The sequence below is a fragment of the Nematolebias whitei genome, chromosome 12 (genome assembly GCF_014905685.2).
Source record: "Nematolebias whitei isolate Nwh7 chromosome 12, NemWhi1, whole genome shotgun sequence".
In the NCBI taxonomy this organism is placed as follows: domain Eukaryota; kingdom Metazoa; phylum Chordata; class Actinopteri; order Cyprinodontiformes; family Rivulidae; genus Nematolebias; species Nematolebias whitei.
Window position 1 is genome coordinate 11,064,042 of NC_056509.1, and position 22,619 is coordinate 11,086,660.

The 22,619-nt window shown below is 43.5% G+C and overlaps 1 protein-coding gene across 1 annotated transcript in view; it reads left to right on the forward strand.

Moving 5' to 3' along the window:
• brox (BRO1 domain and CAAX motif containing) overlaps positions 1–22,619 on the forward strand; it is a 69,655-nt gene that overhangs the window by 30,906 nt on the left and 16,130 nt on the right. The window contains exons 6-8 of the mRNA XM_037685715.1: positions 21,314–21,386; positions 21,488–21,593; positions 21,991–22,080. Of these exons, the coding sequence (XP_037541643.1) occupies positions 21,314–21,386; positions 21,488–21,593; positions 21,991–22,080 (269 nt within the window). The remainder of the gene's footprint in view (positions 1–21,313; positions 21,387–21,487; positions 21,594–21,990; positions 22,081–22,619) is intronic.

Genomic DNA, 22,619 nt, shown 5'->3' on the forward strand with positions numbered 1-22,619 from the left:
GGGCGAAACGTTTCTTTTTAACAAAAAAACGAAGTCCAGATGACATGATTCAACCTTTTTTGTTGTTATATACCTGGATGACTGAGAAAACAAACTTTGTGCTCTCTTGAAGGTTTTTAACGACATTTTCATATCCACAGACGCAGGTGATTCTGTGCTGCTTGTCCTATTGGACCTTACATCTGCTTTTGACACCGACTACAAGATCCTCATTTCCAGACTGGAGCAGTGGGTGGGCATCACAGGGTCAGCCCTTAAATGGTTTGGGTCCTACCTCTCTGACAGAACCTTCTGTGTCAATATCAAAGATTTTAGTTCGGCATCGACAGCGCTCCAGTGGGGGGTACCGCAGGGGTCCATCCTCGGTCCCCTTCTCTTTTCTTTATACCTGCTGCCACTAGGTGCTATCTTCCGCAAACACAACATACCCTTTCATTTCTACACCGATGATTGCCAAATTTACTTCCCCCTGAGGCACAGAGGCACACGCTCTATTCAGCCTCTTCTTGACTGCCTGGCTGACATCCGGGACTGGATGGCTTTAAACTTCTTAAGCTTCAATGAGAAGAAGTCTGAGGTCATGCTGTTCCATCCCAGTGGCTCACTCATGAACCATGACATCGACCTTTTCTCTCTAGCCCCGCTAGAGAAACAAAAGGTCACTAATCTGGGGGTGATAATGGACCCGTCCTTAAAACTCAACAGTCACGTAAACATGATGGTCAAATCCTGTTTTTTTCAGCTGAGACGGCTGTCTAAGCTGAAACCTATACTCTCCAAGAAGGACCTTGAGACAGTGATCCACGCCTTCATAACATCTAGGCTTGATTACTGCAATTCACTTCTGTTTGGAATCAGTCAGTCCTCCATTGCTCGTCTACAACTAGTCCAAAATGCTGCAGCCCGATTTTTAACTGGTACAGGCTATAGAGAGCACATCACGCCAGTTTTGGCCTCCCTGCACTGGCTACCCATTCACCTTCGGATCCAATTCAAAATTCTCATGTATGTTTTTAAATCACTGAACAGTTCCGCCCCATCCTATCTCACTGATCTTCTGCAGCCATATGTCCCACCGCGCTCTCTGAGGTCAGCAGACCAGATGCTTCTCTCAGTCCCAGAAACCCGTCGTAAGCTCAGAGGTGACAGGGCTTTCTCTGTTGCAGGTCCACGACTGTGGAATGAGTTGCCACTGAGTGTCCGGCAGGCTCCCACACTCTCAGTCTTTAAGTCTCGCTTGAAGACCCACTTCTATTCTCTTGCCTTTAACACGTTGTGATTTGTTTTGGTCCGGTCTGTTCTCTACTCTGTTGGCCATTTTAGTTAGCTTCTGCTGCTATTTGTGTCTGTATTTCTATTTTATGTTTTCCTGTCCGCTGTGCATGTTTGTTTTCTTTTGTACAGCACTTTGGTTGGCCTTGTTGCTGTTTTAAGTGCTCTATAAATAAATTGGTATGGTATGGTATTAATTATGATGAAGTTTAGCAACTTCTCTGTAAACATTTGAGCTCCATGGTTTCAGCTGAAGGTGATGAATCTGACCGCCAGCGAACGACAGCAGGGCACACAGCAACAGCCACAGACCACCATGATCCCTAAAAATGTTGCCACAGACTAACAGAAAGATTACTAATGTTTTCCATTTACCAAACATGTTTGAAAACCATTCTTCTAAGAGGTTCTCAATGCCTGAGTGTTCATGCATGGTCTTACTCAGTCTTCTCAGTCCCTCCAGTGCTCTGGTCACCGATGCGTCCGGGGCAGGGTTGTTAGGGATGAAAGTAGAACATTTTTCTCCAATCATAGCACAGGCTCCCCCCTTTTCAGCTAATACCATGTCCAGTGCCATGCGGTTTTGTATGGCCATCAGAGAGGTAGGTCCTATCATACCCTCTCCAGCTGGCATGGGGCCAGCTTACATGGGGCTTTAAACCTTCAGCCACGTCGGATCCTTCACATGTCATCGACAAACTAACAACAATTTATATACAGGCATTTAAATCAACTGGATGAAGCTTAAATTTTAGAGAAAAATTAGGTAGTCAGCTTGCAGGTCCGGTCTTACTTTTTCCAGTGTGGTCAAGCTTTTCACACTGGTGCTGTTCTCCTTCGGAGATGCAGTCCACCATGTTTAATCCTTCATGTGTGAAGGTGATGTTGGAGGCTTCTAGTATATTAGATTACCTGTGTTGTCTTAAAGCGGTCATAGTAAAGCATTGAGAATTTACATATGACACTACACTGTGTGTGGTTAATACCACTAGGGTGTGTCCCATAACAATGTGTGCTGTTTTTTTTTAATTAATTTTGCAATCCCTGCTACATGTTGTGTGCATGGGGGGTGCCGTTTTTCCATATTATCCATCATGGTCGATAAGTACTGTAGTACCTTTCTTTCACCCCCTTTTTTCTGAAACAAAACCCCATTTATGGCTAGTTTTGTTACAGAAACATCTAAAAAGAAGGGTAGGTTGTAATCAGGTAATGTCAGTTCTGCTGCAGATGACAGGTGTTGTTTGAGTTTTATGAAGGCTTCTTCAGTTTCCTGTGTCCATTTCAAAATGTTGTTCAAGTTTTTCACACCTTGCTCTTTTACCAAAATCCGTGTATTCAGGAATATACCCTCTGCTGTACCCTGTTAGGCCCAAAAAGAAAAGCATGTCTTTTACACGTGTCGGTTTGGGGTGTGTCAGGATACTGTTTATGAGTTTTGGACATGCTAGTGGTTCCTGCAGAGATTATTCGTCCCAGGAAGGAGACCTGTTTTCTGCCAATCTGTAATTTATTTTTACTAACCTTAAAGCCATTTTTGTGTAGATGTTCCAACACCAACCTAGTTGCTTCTATGCAGGTGTCAGGCGTGGCTAGTAACAGGTCGTCCATGTACTGGATAGGGATGCACCGATCCACTTTTTTTTTTACTTCCGATCCGATCCCGATGCCTAGATCTGAGTATCGTCCGATACCGATCAAGTTCCGATATCATCATCATCATTGATTTTATGAGGCTGTAATGATCTCCTCTCAAGTACAATTTGTACAAATATATGCATGCATGTCCAAAAAGGCAACTTGAGGTAAGTTGTATTAATGTTGGATAAGTTTTAAAGTTAAAATTAAATCCTGCTAACACAAAACATGTTTCTTTTTATTCCTAGTTTTAAAGTGGATATTAAAGGGATTTATTTAAGTGATTGTTTAAAGTTATTTTATATATTTTTAAATAAAGGGCAGATATAAGAAATATTTTTCTTCTTTCTGCACTCTTTTCATTCAATGTTTTCTTTTTGATGATTTTTTTTATTTAGTTTCTTTTAAATGAATGAAAAAATGAATTAAACAAAATAAAATGTTAAATGGCTTCAAACACCTGGCATAAACCAACAGGCATGTTCCTGTTTTTAGTATTTTACATCACTTTATAATGTAGCTGTTTTTGTTTTTAATATAATTTTCAAATCATGTTGTTTTTGTTTTTATGATTGTCTACTGTTGTACTGATAAATATCTCCTAGAGGTAAACCATATTTTGGCTGCAAGTATCAAGCTGTGAAATCCTTCGTTTTCTACAACTGATAGTGGGTTGTTCATTAATTATGATGAAGTTTAGCAACTTCTCTGCAAACATTTGAGCTCCGTGGTTTCAGCGATGTCTTCTTCTTGTTCAATCCGAAGCAGGCAGCCTGATTTGGGGCAGCCGCGCTCAGTCTGTCCCTCCTCGGAGACGGGCAGACTGAGTGGGGCAGATTGGACGCGGCTGCCCGGGGTCGAGTCGCCTGTTGTGGGTTGAGCAAAGAGCAGCGGCCTACTGAAGCCACGGAGCTCGAATTTCCATCGTAAAACTAACTTTAGCGTGGTTTAATGTGGCGCTATGGCTCTGCAGACATTTCATGTTGCTGTCTTGTTTTGTGGTGTTTCTGTAAAATACTTCCACACAGCAAACATGTTTCGATGAAAAGTTTGTTAGCTGTTAGCCACAGTGCTGCTAACTCAGTCATACTCATACTCAGTCGTTGTAGCTGGCTGCAAACTATGAAATGGATTTCTTGATTGTGAGGCAGGTCTTATTACTCTGGGTTCATGAGACACGCTGCCGTTCAGGAAATCCATTTCATAGTTTGAAGCCAACTTGCATCATGGATCGGAAATATCGGCAGGTGGATCGGAAAATTCGATACGTAAATTTTGCTGGTACATATACTGGATCGGATCGGCCCCATCCCTAGTACTGGATCAGTGTTGTATTTCTAGGAAGAGGACAAGACTGCAAGGCATCTTTCAAAACCTGATTGAAAATACCTGGAGATAGAGCAAAACCCTGGGGGAGTCATGTGTAACTCCACTGTTGTCCTTTGTAGGTAAATGAAAATAGATTTATACAACTTTCTGCTAGAGGTAAACAGAAGAAGGTGTTAGCCAAGTCAATACAGGTGTACCATTGTTGGGTTGAGTCTAGGGATGAAATAGACACATAAGGGTTAGGTACAGGTACTGTAGGTGTTCTCAATATCGCAATAATAGCACGCAGATCATGTGCCATTTGATACTTATCGGTTCCTTTTTTCTCTACGGGCAAGATGGGTGTGTTCCACTCAGACCGCGATTGTTCTAAAACTCCTGCAGTAATCAATCCCTGAATTGTCTGCAATTCCTTCTTCTGCTTGTTGTTTATGTGGGTATTGTGGGACCCAAATGGGTGTATCTGTGTTTACCTGAAAGGTGATTGGGTACACTGTGCTGTGGCAGAATGATGATCAGTCTTCCCACTCCCGTGGTCACGAGCTAACAACTCGTGTTCCAGCATTACCTGTTCTTCCGTGCGAGAGGAGATTCTGTATGTGTAACAAGAATTTGAAAAGCACAGGCCTGGTACTGAGGTTGGAACCCAGTCCGTAGCTGCCAAGGAACGTTTAACCATTCCTCCCAGCTCCTTTGCTTCGTGCTCGACATGGAGAGAGAGAGAGAGAGAGAGAGAGAGATATGTGAGGCACGGCTTCATCACTCATTTGATGCCACAGTAATTGTTCATGAGTTAACTCGACCGCTGCTGCCACCCCAGCCGGGGCCACATAAATGTTTTGTGTGTGTATTGTCCAAATCTTACCCTCCAATTGAGCTGTAAACTTATGTTGATACCAGTCTGTGTGGCTCCTGTCATAGAAGAGCGTGACATGCGGGGGGTCGGGAGGAGAGACGTAGGCGCGTAGACTCAGGATCCAAGGCTTCCATTGTTGGAACAGCTTCAGCAGTGTACTAGACCTTTCAGCAGTCGTGCGACCCCAGTAGATATCAGCATGTTCAGGAGCCACTGGTTGTATCAAGTAATGTCCATCTGTGCACAGTTCACCACATCTCAAATAGGAGCCATCTGGGAATTGAACTCTCACCCCTTGTGCCCCGCAGAGTACAGTTGCCCCCAACTTTATCAGTAAGTCTCTTCCCATCAAGTTGACTGGTGTTGCAGATGAACAGACAAATGGATGTTGCAATTTTTGTGTTCCTATCTAAAATTGCAGTGGTACAGTCAAGGGCAGATGTTGCTCTGTCCCTGAGAACCCCATTAATGACACAGTCTTTGTGGATAGGTAGTTGACAGGAGCTGTGGTGATTGTAGAGTAGCTGGCTCCTGTGTCTACCAAGAAGTTCATTTCTTGTCCTCCCACTCTCGCCGGTAGCATAGGGTCTGCTGTGTCCATGCTACCCTGTCGGTTCTCAGGGGTGTGTCAGTAAGTACCAGGAGTGGGAAAGACTTCCCACTGCGGATACTGCCCTCCTGTGTTCCGAGTGGGTATTGCTGCTGGGTTGTGTGGCAGCATACCTGGTTGTCCACTGGGTGGTGCTTGTCCTTGTGGTGGAGCTCGGCAATCTCTGGCCCAATGGCCTGGTCTTCCACAGTTGTAGCAGATGTCAGGAGCGGCTCCTCCATATCCACCTCTTCCCCTTTGTCCCTGCCCCATGCCCCTCCGTCCTCGGCCACCACCAGCACGCCAGCCCCCGCCGCGACCAAAGCCAACAGACCTGCATTGATTTTTATAAAAAGGAGGAGGAGGGAGAGGGTTTGCAGGATAGGGAAAATGAGAAGGAGGAGGGGGTTACTCCTCCAGGATATTGATTAGCATAGCGTGCCCCAGCCGGAGAAGGCGTCGGCTGTGGAGCTGCGGCAACCATCACATTCTCTGTCCTCTCCTTCTTCTTTGCTGCTTTTTGTCTAGCTCCCTGCAGCTGTAATTTAAGCAATTGATTTTCTAATTCGGCTTTCTCATTATTTTTCTTTTTTGTTCTTCTCATATTGTTTGCAGGTGGTGTATTAGATGTCTTTCCCACTTATTGTAGTCGCACCCAGGGAGATCTGGATTCTGTCTCATCAGTTCTGCCACAGATGTGGGCACTCCCTTCAGGACTGCCTCTCTAAATAATTCAGTTAAATTAGAGGGTGTTCCTTTAGGATTTACTGTTGTGTGTCTCATCCACTTTTCAGCTTCCAAGGTAATATAATCTTTGGGGTGGACTTGAGGTTCCCACTCAAACTTAGGGATAGCTGCGGGAGTGGATAATGGGTACTGGTCTCTGATTGCACGTCCTAACTCTGTTATTACTCGACTCAGTGGGACCTCGTTGCCCAGTTTACTGATGCGTGCTACTATTTCTAATTCTCTGGCCACCAGGGGCGTCACACAGCATCCCAGTATTGCTCTAAAGTCTCCTAGGGCCAGGGACATTCCACTGGTGAGACCACTTAGTTCGGAAAGCCACAATCTGCCTCCTGCAGAGATGCCTCTTTGTTCTTTCCTGAGCCCATGCTATAATTTAGGCTGGACTGACTGCCACCCCCTGTTCCTCTTTGTTTATGAGTGGAAGAGGTGCAAAAACCGTTGTTTTGAGCCATGGAGGTGCTGAACAGGTCAGGCTTTTCGGGCTGTTCCTCCAGCAGTCCACATGATGGTGCTGCTGCTTGTCTAAATGGGTTGGTGTTGATATTTTCTAAAACCAGCATCCCCTGTGTTAGTTTGATGGATGGGTACAGCCCCCTAGGGGGATTTTCCTCCCTCTTAGCGGAGGTCCCTCCCTTTGAGGCTGTCTGTTCCGGTCCCGGATATAGGGGCAGAGACAACTTCACTTGCTGTGTGGCTGCTCTACCCCTCACTTACAGTGTTGCCTGCTCTAGAGTGTGTTTAATCCTTTGCCACGACACGATTAATTTTTCACACTTTCTCAACTGTTTCTCTGCTTCTTATTCTTTCTGCATATTGTTTGTTACTGCGTTCGCAGTTGTTTTAGTAAAAAATCATCCTAAAGGTTTGTATGGACTCAGTGGGGCTTCCTGTTTTATTACTGCCCGAGTCATCTTCTCTTTTTATTTTTTCTGATTTTTTTCTTTGTCAAGTCGTTGTGGTCCGTCAGGTATGTTACTTGTTTGTCGATCTGAGTTTCAAGAGGGAGCCAGGGTCCCTGAAGCGTCAATGTCTGCGTCAAATTCACCATTCATTTTGTCATGTTTTGTCTGTATAACATTATGTTTTACACAAAATGACTCGTTTTCTCACTCGGTGGTGAGAAAACTCAAGCTCACTCAGCAGCGAAGAAATTAAACCACCAAAATCACACTGCAAAGAGCTTCTCCTCGAACACACACACACTCTTGCTGCGCAGCTCTTTCACTCAGTCACTCTTTCTCATCCAATCTCATTTTGGACAGCTTTCAGTTTGTTTCTCACAAAAAATACACCTTTCTTCAATAATTATCAGAATCTGTCATCACCATTTAAGTATCTCTGACAGTTCTCACACATGTGTGGTCAACTCTTGTTCTTATTTGTGGGCAGTCATGTTCCACAGGAAAACTCGATCCAACCTGGCTACATTTCCCCGCGTCCGAGAAGAAGTTTAGGGTGCCACTCCCGACCTACAGAAGTCCCAGACTTCATTGACTCACACAGGGGTCCCAGACCCCTGGCCAGGTCCCCGACCTGCCTCTTTTAATCACAACTTGTATTTTCTAATCCTTGCTCAAGCTTACAACCGATATATTACTTAAAAAACAAACAAACAAACAAAAAAACCTTTTACACTCGATCTCTACTGACAAAAACATTTTACAACATGATCACTCAGTGCAACGCCACAGAGAGGATAAATATTGTTCCTCTTACCTGTTTGCTGGCCTGTGGAACTGCACTGTATAACCATGTTGATGTCCAATTCTCTGGTTACCAATCGTCCTTCTCCAGTATCCCGGGTTTTGGCACCAAAATTGTCGAGGAAAATTTACACAACTCAAGACTTTTCAGCCTATTCACCTGTTCCTCTCATTGGTTCAGAGATACATGGAGAAAAGACACAATAATCAATCAGAGAGATTCAAGTTAAAAGTATTACCAACATTTATTAAAGCTTTCAGCTGAAAGGAGACGCTCTTACCCCAAACCAACAGAGACACAGCAAAAACCCAAGACACGTCTGACTGGAGCTTTAGCATCTTCTGTATTTAAACACAAAAGCTCCACCCAGAGATGTGTCACACATTCTTAAGTTCTTTGTGTAAACTATTCAAACTGATGTCTTCATTTCCTGGAGTCCGACATGGTTTTAGCAAAGTCACACACCGAAGCAACATTAATTTTAGTGACCTCCGATTGGCGTAACCAGGTTTCATTACCGCTGACTTGAATAACAATCTTACTGTATTTAGCCTTAGCCTTAGTCAGCAGTTTCAAAAAATATTCTATGTTGCCCGCTCTGGCCCCCGGAATGCATTTGACTATGGCCACTGGAGTCCCTAAAGCCACATTTCTGACTATGGAGCTGCCAATAACCAGGGTCTGCTTCACAGCAGGTGTGTCACTGAGCGAGGAAAATCGATTAGAAACGTGAACGGGTCGGTGGTGAACTGGGGACTTGCACTTAGCACTACGCTTGCTCCGGACCGTCACCCAGCCGGCCTGGGGTCCCGGCTGCTTGAGGTCTGCTGGAGGACTGCTAACGGGAGCTAGCCTCTGTGGTTCCACGCTGTCTAAGGGGACCTGGCTAGCTACTGGTTTTTCTACAGCGCTGAGCCTAACTTCTAGTTCAGACACCCTCTCCTCCAAAGCTACCATAAGACTACATTTGTTACATGCATCATTACCACTAAAGGAGGCAGAGGAGTAACTAAACATCTGACACATGGAGCAAGTGAAAACAGGAAGCAGGGAGAGAAGCAGCAGCCATGCTAAGTTAACACTAGCAAGAGCTAGCAGAGCAAAATACACCAATGAAAACCGTGAAGAGTTGAAAGATAAGAGGTGTTTTAAGCACTATCCAACAGTAGAAAAATAACTGTACTAAGTGTGTTTGTGAACTAGAATGAAAAACTGCAAAAGACAGATAAATCCAGAAAACAGAGACGACTCGAGCAAACTATTCGCTCGAGCTACCAACAGACAAACAGGAAGTGACACAATACGTCTCACCACAAACGTGCAACGTGTTTCTAAACTCTAAACGCTCTAAAAGAGACAGAATGTCATGATTTCAGCTCTCTGCCACTCGTTGCCACCTGCAAGCACTCTCGGCCACGCCCACTTCTCTGCTCTGCACAGGTTCCTGTATTCCTAATAAAATGTGCCTTTTTTTTGTCTAATCCATCATGTTTAGCGGGCATAGGTGGCAGTTTTAGTAGAAAGTAGCTATCTTTCTTCTGGTTTTCTTGTATTACCATCAGTGTTGTTCTCTTTAACTGGTTTTGGGTTGCCTATATTTTGTCGCCATGATTGGAGGGATTTAATTGAAAGTAAAAGGGTTGTCGTCCCTCCACTGGAGCCTTTTGTCAGGGAGAACTTGTCTTTCCACCAATTTCTGTAGGGCTGCTGGTATGGGCGCATACGTGGAGTCCATGTACCGGTGTAAAGAACAACCGCGTCCCACGTACAAATAGAACAGCCTGCACCATTGGGGTAGGGGTTGCATGGACACATATAGTATTCAGTGGTAGAATCGAATCTATTGTCAGGACATTGAAATATGCTGCAGGTGGGTAATACTAGGGTAGATGTGGCGTTTATTACATAAGGGATTTTAAGGAATGGTTTGCCATAATAATCTTTTTGGTTGGCGGTTTCAAGGGTTCTTTTTGGTCGATGGATGTTAGAATCCGGCCTATTACTAGGATGTAGATACCATGTCATTAAGGTTAGCAGGATTCCTAAGAGTGTAAACATAAAACATACTATTGAGGCCTGTAGCCATCTGGGTGTATGCGTGTTCGGCATGTTGTAGTATGGTAAATATGTGATTGTTCAGCCTGTTTAGTTGCTTGGATGGATGGAGGATTTTGAAGCTGCCGCTCCCTCGTGGGTATCAAGTCGTTTCAGACTCCGATACTTGTTGCACCCTTGTTGGCACCCAGCGCTGAGCTTCTGGTGCGTGTCTTTTACTCTGGGTTGATACTCGTCCGGGCCTTGGGAAGTTTGTGTGTTGTCCTTTCAGTGCAGGGCACAAGTCATAGACTTATTCGTGCCTTGTAGTCAACGTAGGCCTCCTAGCATTCCTTGCTCAGGGGCTCTGCGGTGGGCAACCTAGCGCAGAGCTCAGGTGCCGTGTTGTTGTATCTTCAGTGATCTTCTGTGGTGGAGGTTTCGACCTCCTTGAGCTGTGTAGTGGGTGGTGTGATTCCCTTAAACAGCTTGCAGTGAGAGGCGTGGACCCAAGTTGCTCTTTCTGCCACTTTCACAGCCGTGTGAGTGACCAGTAGCACCTGGAATGGACCCGTCCACCTAGGGGAGTTCCACCGTTTTCTCCTGAAACATTTAATCATGACATAGTCTCCAGGACATACATAGTGCAAGGGTTTCTGTGCAGGTGTTGGAAGGCCTCCTTGCACTTGATTCCTTATGTCTGCAAGTTGTTTGGTTAATGCCATGCAATAGTTGAACATGTTGTTGTCACAGTGTGTCGGTGTGTTTGTGGGATCGGCTGTGGGGCCAACCCCTAGGTTAGGTGGTGCAGCAAAAAGAATTTCATAAGGGCTTAGATTGAACTTAGCTCTCCGGCGCATGCGCATATACATGACAGCGATGGGTAAACATGTAACCCAGTTCTGACCTGTTTCCTCGCATATTTTTGAGAGTTTGTTTTTAAAGGTGCCGTTCTCTCGTTCAACTGCACCGGCACTCTGTGGGTGATAAGCACAATGTTTAGACAATTTCAGATTCAAGGTTTCAGAGCATTCTGTAATGATTGTGTTGGCAAAATGTGGGCCATTGTCACTGGAGATCCTTTGTGGGATTCCCCATCGTGGAATAATTTCTGTAAGTAGGATTTTAGCTACCGTGTTTGCTGTGGAGTGTTTGGTGGGGAAGACTTCAACCCATTTGGAAAACATGTCCACAACAACCAAACAGTATTTTTTGTTCAACACGGGTGTGAGTTCAATGAAATCAATCATTATGTGTTGGAAAGGTGCTGTTACCGTTCTGTGAGCTCCTGGAGCACTTGTCTTTATGGTTTTGGACACGTTGTGTGAGGCACAGATCAGACATGAGTCACAATATTGTTCAGCAGATTTCAAAAAATTTACAGTAAACCAGTGTGTGTCGATATCCCTTAACATCCCTCCTTTGGACACATGGTCAAGCCCATGTGTCAAACATGCAAAAGCAGGAAAGAAATGTTTAGGAAGGCAAGGATTAGAATTCGGACCATACCATACACCTGTCAGAAAAGGTAGAACCTAGTTTTTTCCAGTCATTTCTTTCAGCAGGTGTGGAAAGTTTTTGTAGGTCAGTGATGTCAAAAGGTGTGTCTTGTGTGTTAATGGCAGTGGTCATGGACAGAATGTGTACTGGTGATAGTGCAGCTTGTTTAGCAGATGAATCTGCAAAGTCATTACCCTTGGAAATATCATCAGAGCCTCTTGTGTGAGCAGCACATTTTATCACAGCTACACGTGATGGAAGAGTAATGGCCTCCAGAAGTCGGGAGACAAGTTTGTGATGAGAAATTGGGTGTCCATCTGAGCGGAGAAAACGTCTCTGTTTCCACAGAGCTCTGAAGTCATGGACTACACCAAAAGCATATCTAGAGTCAGTGTAGATGTTGACAGATTTGTTTTCAGAAAGTTCACAAGCACGAGTCAGTGCTATTAGTTCACAAGCTTGGGCTGAGGTGGGTGCAACAGCTGAAGCTTCAATGATGTCACAGGAAGTAACTACAGCATAAGCACTTCTAATGAGACCAGTGCTTGGATCACGTGATGATGAACCATCCACAAAAAGTTCCCAGTCAGGGTTTTCCAAAGGTTCTTGAGACAGGTCAGGTCTTGGTGTGCACAAGATGTCAAGGTCAGCAAGACAGTCATGTGGTGTGCCCTCGTCAGGTGTGGGCAAGAGAGTAGCCGGGTTTAGAATGTTGCAGCGCTGGACTGTTATGTTGGGCATGTCCAATAGTGTGGTGTGGTACCTCAACCATCGCGCAGTAGACAGATGTGCTGTCTTTTGTTCATTTAGAATGTGTGTAACAGAGTGGGGTACTAACAAGGTCAGATCTGAGTAGCCCACAATGTCTCTGCTTGCCAATACTGATTTCTCTGCAGCGGCCACAGCGCGCAAACACAAAGGTAGGCCTGCTGCGACTGGATCAAGTTTTGCAGAAAAATAAGCAACTGGTTTCAGCCGGTCACCATGTTTTTGCAACAAAACAGAAGTCATGCATCCCCCCTTTTCATCCACCGTCTGGATAAAAGGACGATGTGGATCTGGAATGCCCAGGGTAGGAGCAACTTGTAACTGCTTTTTCAAAGTTTCAAATGCAGTTAGTGCTAAGTCTGTCCATGTAACTTTGGAGCTCATTTCTAGGCCTTTCTCATGACAGATGGATCTAAGAGGGCCCTCGAGTTCTGCATAATTAGGAATGAAATGCCTACAATAGCCACATAGTCCTAAGAATGACATAAGTTGTTTCTTTGTTACCGATAGTGGGAGTGAGACAATGGCTTCAACACGGGTGCTGGCTAGTTCTCTACCTTCAGCAGTGATTTTGTGTCCAAGAAAAGTAACCTCAGGCATGGTAAACTGCAATTTAGACAGAGAGGCTTTGTGGCCTTTCTAAGCTAGATATTGCAAGAGGCGAATAGTTTGTTCTTCACAGGTTGGTTTGTCTGGTGCGGCCAGAAGCAAATCATCAACATATTGAAGTAAGGAACATGTGGAGGGTAGATTAAAACCTTCCAAGCTTGTGTTCAAGGCTGAGTGAAAAATTGTGGGTGATTCACAATAGCCTTGACAAAGGCGGGTGAAAGTGTATGATTTGCCTGAAAATTCAAAAGCAAACCAAAACTGGCTGTCCTCGTGCACTGGCACTGAAAAGAAGGCATTGGCCAGGTCTATTACAGAAAAGTAGGTAGAACCTGGTGGAATTTGGGACAGGATGACATAAGGATTAGGAACAATTGGTGCACGAGCCTGAACAGCTGCATTAACTGCTCTCAGATCTTGGACAAAACGCCATTCATCTGGAGGAGTAGGTCTGATTTTCTTTACTGGGAAGATTGGGGTTCTTACAGGTGATGTGGGACAGGGAATGATCACTCCAGCTTCCAAAAGGGAATGAAAAACTGGGGTGATGCCTTCCACTGCTTCAGGTTTGAGTGGGTACTGTTGTATTTTTGGGCGATAGGAAGATTTGGGTGTGATGTGGATTGGTGCCTGGTTTTTTATGAGACCTACATCATATTTTGTTGTTGCCCACAAGGTGGCTGGGACTGTTGATAGACAGGGGCTGTCTAAAGATAACAACGTCAAAGACTGTCAGGAAAGTGATATGTCAACCACTTCAAAGTGTGGTGTGGTTGCTGTGAGAAGGTGCATGGGTTGTTTGAACATGTCAAGAGATGGAGAATAGTAACAGCCTACAGCTGTGTTTTGCCAGTCTGAAGCAGCTGTGGCGGACACAGCCAATGAGCCTAAATGTGACCACTGGACACTATGAGATTTTGCTAGTGACACATGTGGGAAAGAGGCTTGTACTGTGAAAACATCACATTGTTCAGGAGTTAGTTGTACAAGAAGAAAACAGCAAGTGTTAGTCCAACAAATGTCTGTAATCTGAAGTCCAGTGGGTGTTGTTTGCATAAACCAGTTTCCTAACTCATCAGTGGTGTCAGGAGTCACATGTGCTGTGCAGTGGAGCTTTTCAGGGGACATGAATTGGGCTGTTTGTGGCAGTCGTTGTTGTGCTTCCTGTATTAGGTTTCTGTTTTCATTTTGATCTGTTAGTAACCACTCATACACATACAGAACATTGGGTGTTTCGGAAAAAAGAGTTTCACTGGTCTTAGACACCACGAGTCCATCAGATGTACATGAAATGGTCAAATTTAACTTCAAGATTAAGTCTCTGGCTAAAAGATTTACTGGACATAGTTTGAGTGTAAGAACTGATGTTTGTGTTCTGTTCTATCGAATGGATCGGTGAGACTTAATGGAGAGGTCACTGATTCGATGACTGCCAATCCTGATGCACCTGTGGAGCAGACAGTCTGTCCACTGGCAGGGGCATGGGGAAAACAGTCATATTTAATTAAGGACTGAGTTGCTCCTGAGTCAACTAGAAAATCTAGTGTAACCCCTTCAACATTGACTGCCAACATAGGTAACTTCCTGTGTGCTGCTTGTGTGTATTTAAAATAGGTGCATGTGGTCGATATGGGTGTGGGCTCATGTGTATGTGTGTGTACACCTGGGAGATGCTCTCGAGCCCCGTCACCGCTGCCCATCTCAGCTAGTCAGGTGGAATGTCCTCTGTACCCTCCTCTGCCTCTAGGTGGGCCTTGTCTCGGTGGACCATAAGCTTGGGGTTGGTGTGGGGCTTGTGGACCTTGGTATGCTTGGGTCTGTTGAGGTGGGTATTGAGACTGTGGTTGGTATTGTTGTTGCTGGTATTGAGGGGGGTAGCGACCTCTATTGGACCCTCCAAATCCTCTTTGGGGTCTGTTTGGGCGTTTAGCAGGACAGTCACGTGCCCAGTGGTCCAGCTGTCCGCAGATGAAACACCCTTGTGGTGGAGGTTTGGGTCGTGATGGGCCGTACTGGGGTTGTGGGTGGTGTTGAGGCTGTGGGGCCTGGCATTGTGCAGGTTGTGTGGTCGTGTTCAGGAAGGTTAGTGGCCCACCTGTGGTTTTAGTCTTTTTTGACAGTGTGTCTTCAGAAGTCACCATTCGCCATGCATGTCTGGCATGGCGTAGGAGTTCGTTCAGACGAAGCTCATCATCCAATCCTACATATGATTTGTTAATTTGGGCCTTCACTGGAGGGGTAAGGCCAGCGAGGAAACTCTGGCACAACATGGTCTCATATGCTGTGGCTTGTGGAGTTTCTCTCCAGTTGTCTAGGTCTGGAGGGGCGATGCCTGAGTGTGCATGAAAAACCAGAAGAAGACGCTCCAGGTAATCTTGAGGTGACTCCTGGGGTTTCTGTTTTGTGTCCACTATCTTACTATAAGTTGGACGTGGTGGGTGTACAAGCTGTATTCTTGCACATATGGCTGCTAGGCAATTTCTGTATGCATTGTTATTTTGATGGTTGTAGTCAACATGTGTGAGGCGTTGACCTGCAGCTACATCAAAAAGGTGTCCACCCACACGTGATACAAATGTCACTCCATATGTGGTGGATAAGATCAGTTTTAGTTCAGCAAGTGTTGGTCGTAGGGTCTGAACGAGAGTTATGAGTGCATTACTCACAGATTCTCCTCCCGTGGCCAGGTCAGGTAGGTGCTGTTTTGCCAGTTCCTTCAGCTCACTGATTGGCCAAGTCCTGAACACCAGCTGTGCTCCGTCTGGGCCGGCCACTTCCATCATTGGCATGTTATAGGTTAGACCTGAGGAGTCTGGAGAGGAAAAAGAAGAACTGCCAGAACTATTTGTGGTATCATCTTCACCTGGGTCCTGGGCGTCTTGTTGTTGGAGTTCTGCCATTTTTTCATCAAGTTGTTGTTGTAGTGAGGCGATTTGTTTGTTTTGTTCTGCTTTTTTGTTTGCTCTGGTCTTGACTCCTGAGGAGGTGCTCGCTGTTGCAGCTGATTGAGTTGAGTCGGGGTGGGCTGGAGGTGGAGTGGTGACGTCAGCTGTGACATCTTGTGAAGGAGCAGGAGGAGGGTTCGGTGGAGGTTGGACGTTGGGTCCAAATGGATAGTCGTCATCTGTTGTTACTGCCCAGGGCGTGGTTTTGGTTTGGCAGTATGGAGGTGGTTGCATATTAGTGAGTGAGGGGTACAGAGAGGTTGTGGGAGCAGACGGTCCGGGGGACTCTCGAGACTCCGGTGCACATGTGGAAAAAAGAGTAGAAGTAGACATACATGAAGCTTTTTTCTGACTTCCTTTTTTATCTGGTTTTTGTTTTTTAGATTTGTTCACCTTCTGGGTCTTGACGCTGAGATCTTCTAACTTCTGGGTCATCTGGATAATTTTTGAATCAATTTTACTGGTCTTTTTTGTGACTCGTTTTTCCACATCCTAAAAGCCTCTTGGTGGTTGTTCATTGCCACAATATGTTCCTGTGGGATCTTTTTCTGTTTCATCATTTTTTGTTTTTGAGCCAATAATTGTTGTTCTAGTTTCACAATTTCCTCGGGTTCCAATGAACCATGTTCAGGAAAATTAAATTTGTGATGCCATTGGTGTACAAAGCTGACACAAAACTCACCATGCAAACGTCTCATTTTATCTGCGATCGGTCCGACGGGTACGTACGTGGGTGTGTTATTTTTATTTCCCATTTTTATTTTAGTTTTTCTTTATTTTATTTATTTATTTGTTTAAAAAAAAAATCCCTTCGCGCGGTATGAACTCAGTTCTCTTTTTATTTAAGACGAACCTACCCTCTAGTCTTTTGTCACACAAATAGACTTTAACTCAGTCCTCTCTTTTCTGAGACGGACCTACACTCGGCTTCTTTTATTCCTATAAAAGGCAGCTTACTCTGGTTCTATTGAACCTATACTCAGTTCCCTTTTTCAGGCGAACCTACACTCCTTATTCTCTGAAAAATTTGCGTTGAAAACGCGGTTTGAAATTTTTAGATCGTGTTTTCGCGATCTTTTAAAAGTTGTCAGAAATAGTTGAAAGTTGCGTGGCAGTTTAGTCAGGTTGTTATAATGTTTGTACTAAAATTTTTATCCCTTATTTTTACATAGTTTTCATAAAAATTGCATTTGTTAAAAGCGAAAGTAGAAAAATCGTTTTACCTGACGGTCGAGTGTAAGCTGTTTCCTTGTTCGGATTTGAGTGGAGCCGATCCTGTCCGCGTTGAATCAAGACGTCCTCCCACTCCCAATGACTGTGGAGGGTCGGAGGGTGTTCTGACCCCGGTGATCGGCCAACGTCGTGATTCCTCGACGACCGGACGGACTCTCAACAAATCCTGCCGACAACGCCAATTTTGGAAGAAAATTAAACTATAAAAGCTATGTTTAATAATCTAAAAAGGAAACAGAAAAACACTCTTTAAAATAAGCTCTTGTTTATTCTCTTTGGCCAAAGGAGACCTGCTTTTCCTGGCTGCAGGAAGTGAAGTCTGCAGCACACAGTGGTTACAGTCATTTATACAGAGTTTGTATGATCATGGGCGTGCATAAGAAATGTGTTACAGGCAATGAAGGGGGCGTTGATTCCTCACAAAGCAGAAGTGACAGAACTCGAACTGATAAACATGTTTTTGTCTGTAGTTGGAAACAGCCGTTGCTGACCAACAGCTTTCGATGTCTTTGCAGAACCTGTGGTTTTAGGTAGGTCCTGTTTTTGAGACAGATGGTGGAACATGTTTGTGTGAGCAAGTTTCGATCACAAGGTTTCCAGTAAACGTTCAGTACATTGGGTTACACAAGTTCAGTGCACTAAATAAAATAGTAAAACATACAGTGTATTGTCTTCATTATACAAAAATATTCTTCAACAGAGGTAATGAGCTCGTTTGGGCGAAGCAGGATGTCGTGCAGCTTACCAGACTTCAGAGCATCATTTACACACTGGAGCATTGCAGGTCTGGTGTTCCACCTCATATCTCCACAGCTTCAGTGATGGGTACAGCGCCTTTCATAACCTAAAACTGAAAGAAGACAGTGCACAAGTCAAAATAGGGTTACCGTGACTACAAATTACAATTTGTTGGCCTTTCTTTTGGAATTTTTTTAAAATCAAAAACAAGAGATTTACAATTGAAATTAAGTCAAGAAAATGTGACATTTGCAATTATAAATTACAATAGCTCAATTTTTCTTTATTTCACTTATCATATTTTATAATTATTTAAGGAGACTCACCAGGCAGAGATTCCAAGATTTTATGTACCTTACCTGCTCTTTTGAAGTGTGTGACAAGGGTTTTTGTGTCCAAAGCTGTTTAACAGCTTGCTTCCAGAGCTAACAGCTTCCTGTGTTAGGTAGAAAAATTAAATTAAATGAAAGACAAACAAAAAGCTTAGTGCTACTTCTTGTGCCATGCTTTATAAAACAGTTATTGAATAAAGGATTTACTTATTAAGGTAAAAATAAATGTTTTAAAACCTGTTAAAATACACCAGAATGCAGGAAATAGCAGCTACTTTATTCAAAAAGTTATGGGGGAGGACCCACAGCCCTCACACCAATATGTCCCCCCTACAATAATTCTAATGCTAATACCCACTGTGTTGTTCAAGCCAAGAGCCATTGTCAACACTGGGGGATAAGGCCCCTAAAAAGGGCTTCTAGAATCGCCCCTGGTGTGAAGAAATGAACTGAGAAAAATAAACTCTTGGCCTAAAATTTAACACAACAACATAATTGTACACATATCTTAAATCTAAAACTAAAACACAAAGTTTGTTTTCTCAGTCATCCAGGTATATAACAACAAAAAAGGTTGAATCATGTCATCTGGACTTCGTTTTTTTTGTTAAAAAGAAACGTTTCGCCCCTCATCCAAGAGGCTTCGTCAGTCTGAGGCCTAGCCATCTGGTATTACCCAGAAGCCACCCTGACTCTTGTGTTTCAAGCCTGCCTCAGATACCCCTGAAGTCTGGCCTTTTCACTAATGGTTTCAAAAACACAAAGTTTGTTTTCTCAGTCATCCAGGTATATAACAACAAAAAAGGTTGAATCATGTCATCTGGACTTCGTTTTTTTGTTAAAAAGAAACGTTTCGCCCCTCATCCAAGAGGCTTCGTCAGTCTGAGGCCTAGCCATCTGGTATTACCCAGAAGCCACCCTGACTCTTGTGTTTCAAGCCTGCCTCAGATACCCCTGAAGTCTGGCCTTTTCACTAATGGTTTCAACTAACAGTAAACAAAGTCCGACTCCCCGCAGCTCCACACTGCAACTGAGTCTAATGTTTAAAGCAGCACAACACCAACACAACTCTTGTGACGTTCAGGGTTATTTGACACTTTCCTGCTCGTTCTGTGAGTTTAATAGACAGACGGTTACTTCTTACATTGGGTTGCAAACTATTTCAGCCATTCAGTTTCTTTACTTTGCTGCTCCTCCCACCCTCTCGGTGAAAATCTATGGCTGGAACAGTTGACGTCTGGGTAATGTAGTTCTTTTGACTTGTGTTAAAGTGAAGGCTTACTGAAAGAAAAATACATAATAGCTGCACCATTTTTTTGTTAGTTATGTTTCATTTTCATTTTTAGTTAATGGTCGGTTCCCGCTCCTGTCTGCTCCCGTTAGCTTTCAGTCCTGCCACGTCCCGGTCACGAGTTATAATGAGGTTGACTCTGGTCCCGCCGGAATCTGGCCGGAATCACGTGATCTGCGGTACTCCCCAAAAAATGTCATCCTCTACTTCAAACATCTAAACCTATCTGCTGAATGTAAATGAACATATATCTGTAAGATATTATCCATAAATTAAACGGATTCTTTCATTTTTCTGGACTGAGTTATATCGTGCATTGAATGATTAAATGTGACGTGAGACGTTAATTTTCTTTGACCCATCAAAAATGAATGCGGTCATTTATTAACAGAATCAAAGTTTAACATCAAACATTTACATTAATTTGGCAAAATTGATTACAATAACAGCTTAATTAATTAGCTTTACAATCAGAGACCATACGGCCATGGTATCTGGGTTCAAGCTCTACAACAGACATTTCTGAAAATATCTGGATTAATTACTGGCAAGATAGAAGAGTTTTAAAGATGGGAAATGAAGTTTAAATGGAGAGAAAGGATGGATGAGGGAATATGTGTCTGTATAACCAGAACAACACGCTCTTTTGGACCCAGCTTATCCCACGGTACACTTCGCAGTTGAAGATCGACTCTTTACCTTGCAGACGATAGTTCGGCCTCGGTGTAGAGTTCTCTTTCAACGCTTTCCAGCGTCTCCGTAACGATAGCAGAGAACCGTTCGGAATAGTGCCGGTACTTCGTTCAACAGCACGTTCACCTCCCGGGTGGACTCACATGAGGAGTAAGTCCGTCAGAGGTTCCACTCAGATGTGGAAGATTCCATAATCCCCACGAGACTCGGAACTTGTCCTGCGTTCTGCGTTCCGAACTGCATTCTCCGATCTACATTCCAGCATTCTGCATTCTCGCATTCTCTATGGAACTAGGAAGTGTTGAACCTTTTAAAGAGGTCACTTCCGGTTCCTCTGAGAACTTCCTGATTGGTCGAAACGAACCAACAAGGTGTGGTCTTAGTGATGTAAGAGGTTATTAAAAGTCAAGGAAAAAGATTAAGTTGTTTAAGAACAGACAGAAAATGTTTTGAAGAACCCGAGACTTTTGGGAGTCAGTTCTACTTCTATCTGTCTGAAAAAGTTAAACATGACATTTCTTTCCAGTAAACATGTAGTTGACCGAAACTTGACTTTTGACCGACTTACACTTTCTCATTTCAGACAGAAGATCAAGAAAATGAATAATTACTCTGTAACAGACATTAACTAGATTTCTACTTTGAATGAGGATTAAAAATCATTTATACTGTTTCACAGTTGATTTAAAATGAGTAGTTCACTTCAACATTTAAAATGGTTTGAACTAAACACACTTTGATTATCAAGACATTTGTAAAGTAGTAATGATAATAAAAAAGAGAGTGTTCTTTCAATTGATCAGTGCAGGACACACTTAGAAAGTCTCTGGATGAACTTAATTTTGTGTTTCTGGACTCAAATCAATGAGATAACAGTTCTTGTCCCAGGAAGGCCCTCAGGGCCAGATTTGACCTGAGGCTTAGTTCACTACATGAAGTACAGAAAACCTTTATATTTTACTGTATCCCTTTAAAGCAACTTTTTTTAATCTTCAGGCACAACTCTGACAGCTATGTTTATTTCTTGAACAGTATAACAGAGCCTGAAGCCAAAGACGTTCACAGGAGTTTGAAAGTTGCAGCTGGAATATTCAAAACTCTGAAGGTAAGGCCAGTGGAAAGACGAGTAACGTTTGTGGTGTTTGCTGCACAAACCTCATTCAGACTCACTCACAGCCTCTTTTTGTTTTGGCATCTTTATCACAGGAGGTCCACATTCCTCGCCTCATCACCCCGGCAGAAAAGGGCAGAGACCTGGAGCCCCGTGTGATGGACGCATACATCATCCAGTGTCAAGCTGAGGCTCAAGAAGGTAACAAGGGGGAATCATCTGCTGCCGAGCAGCAGAAAACAGCATATAGTTGTCAAAATCCTATGGGCCCTCTCGTGGCTGCAAATGTTAACGTTTACTCTTTGGTTCATGTCAGTATTAATTAACATTTAACACGTCAGTCAATAATTGCGTCATGAATAGAGAAAAATAATGTATATAAGTCGCTTCGGACTATATGTCACAGGACTGGCCAAACTATGAAAAAAGAGCAACTTATAGTCAGGAAAATTCAATTCAATTTATTTATTCAATTTATCTAAATAAAAAAACAGTCCTGACATGTGACGAATTAGTTATTTAAAGGTGTTGGTCTACGGAAACTGCTAATAATGATAATTATCATTATAACGTCACTTCTTTTTGTTTTGTTGCACAGTGACAATTGCCAGAGCCATCGAACTGAAGCACAATGCCTCACTAATCGCAGCTTTGGCCTTTGAGACGGCAAACTTCTATCTAAGAGCTGGTCAGTGTTTTTCTACAGCCATCTGAAAAAGAAAATGCATCTTTTTAATTGTTGTTTTATGAATCAGGAAATAAAAAGCCATGAGGTGGTAACATGGTCTTCAGATGAAGGAGAAAGCTTTGACATACTTTTTTTTTTTTTTTATTACAGCGTTAAAGTTGCAGACAGATGTTCATTGTTGTGGAAGTTCACACTTTAAAGTTCACCTCAGAGTTTCAAGCTGAATGAATTCATGTTCAGAGTTTAGCAGGTTATAATAGAGCGAGATAAATGGAAAAATGCATCACTTTGCATATTTGTTACAGCATCCAGAAGCATTTGAATTTTGTTTTCTTAGTTTTTATTATTGATGCTCAGCATAAACATTAAACTAAAATCCGAGTGACATAAGTCTGGTAAGAGCAGTAGTTCTCAAACTTCTTCCCGGCTGTGGCTGAATGGTTAGAGCAGTCGTCCTCCAATGCGAGAGTTGGGGGCGGTTCGAATCCACCTGCAGTCACATGCTGAAGTGTCCCTGGGCAAGACACTGAACCCTTCAT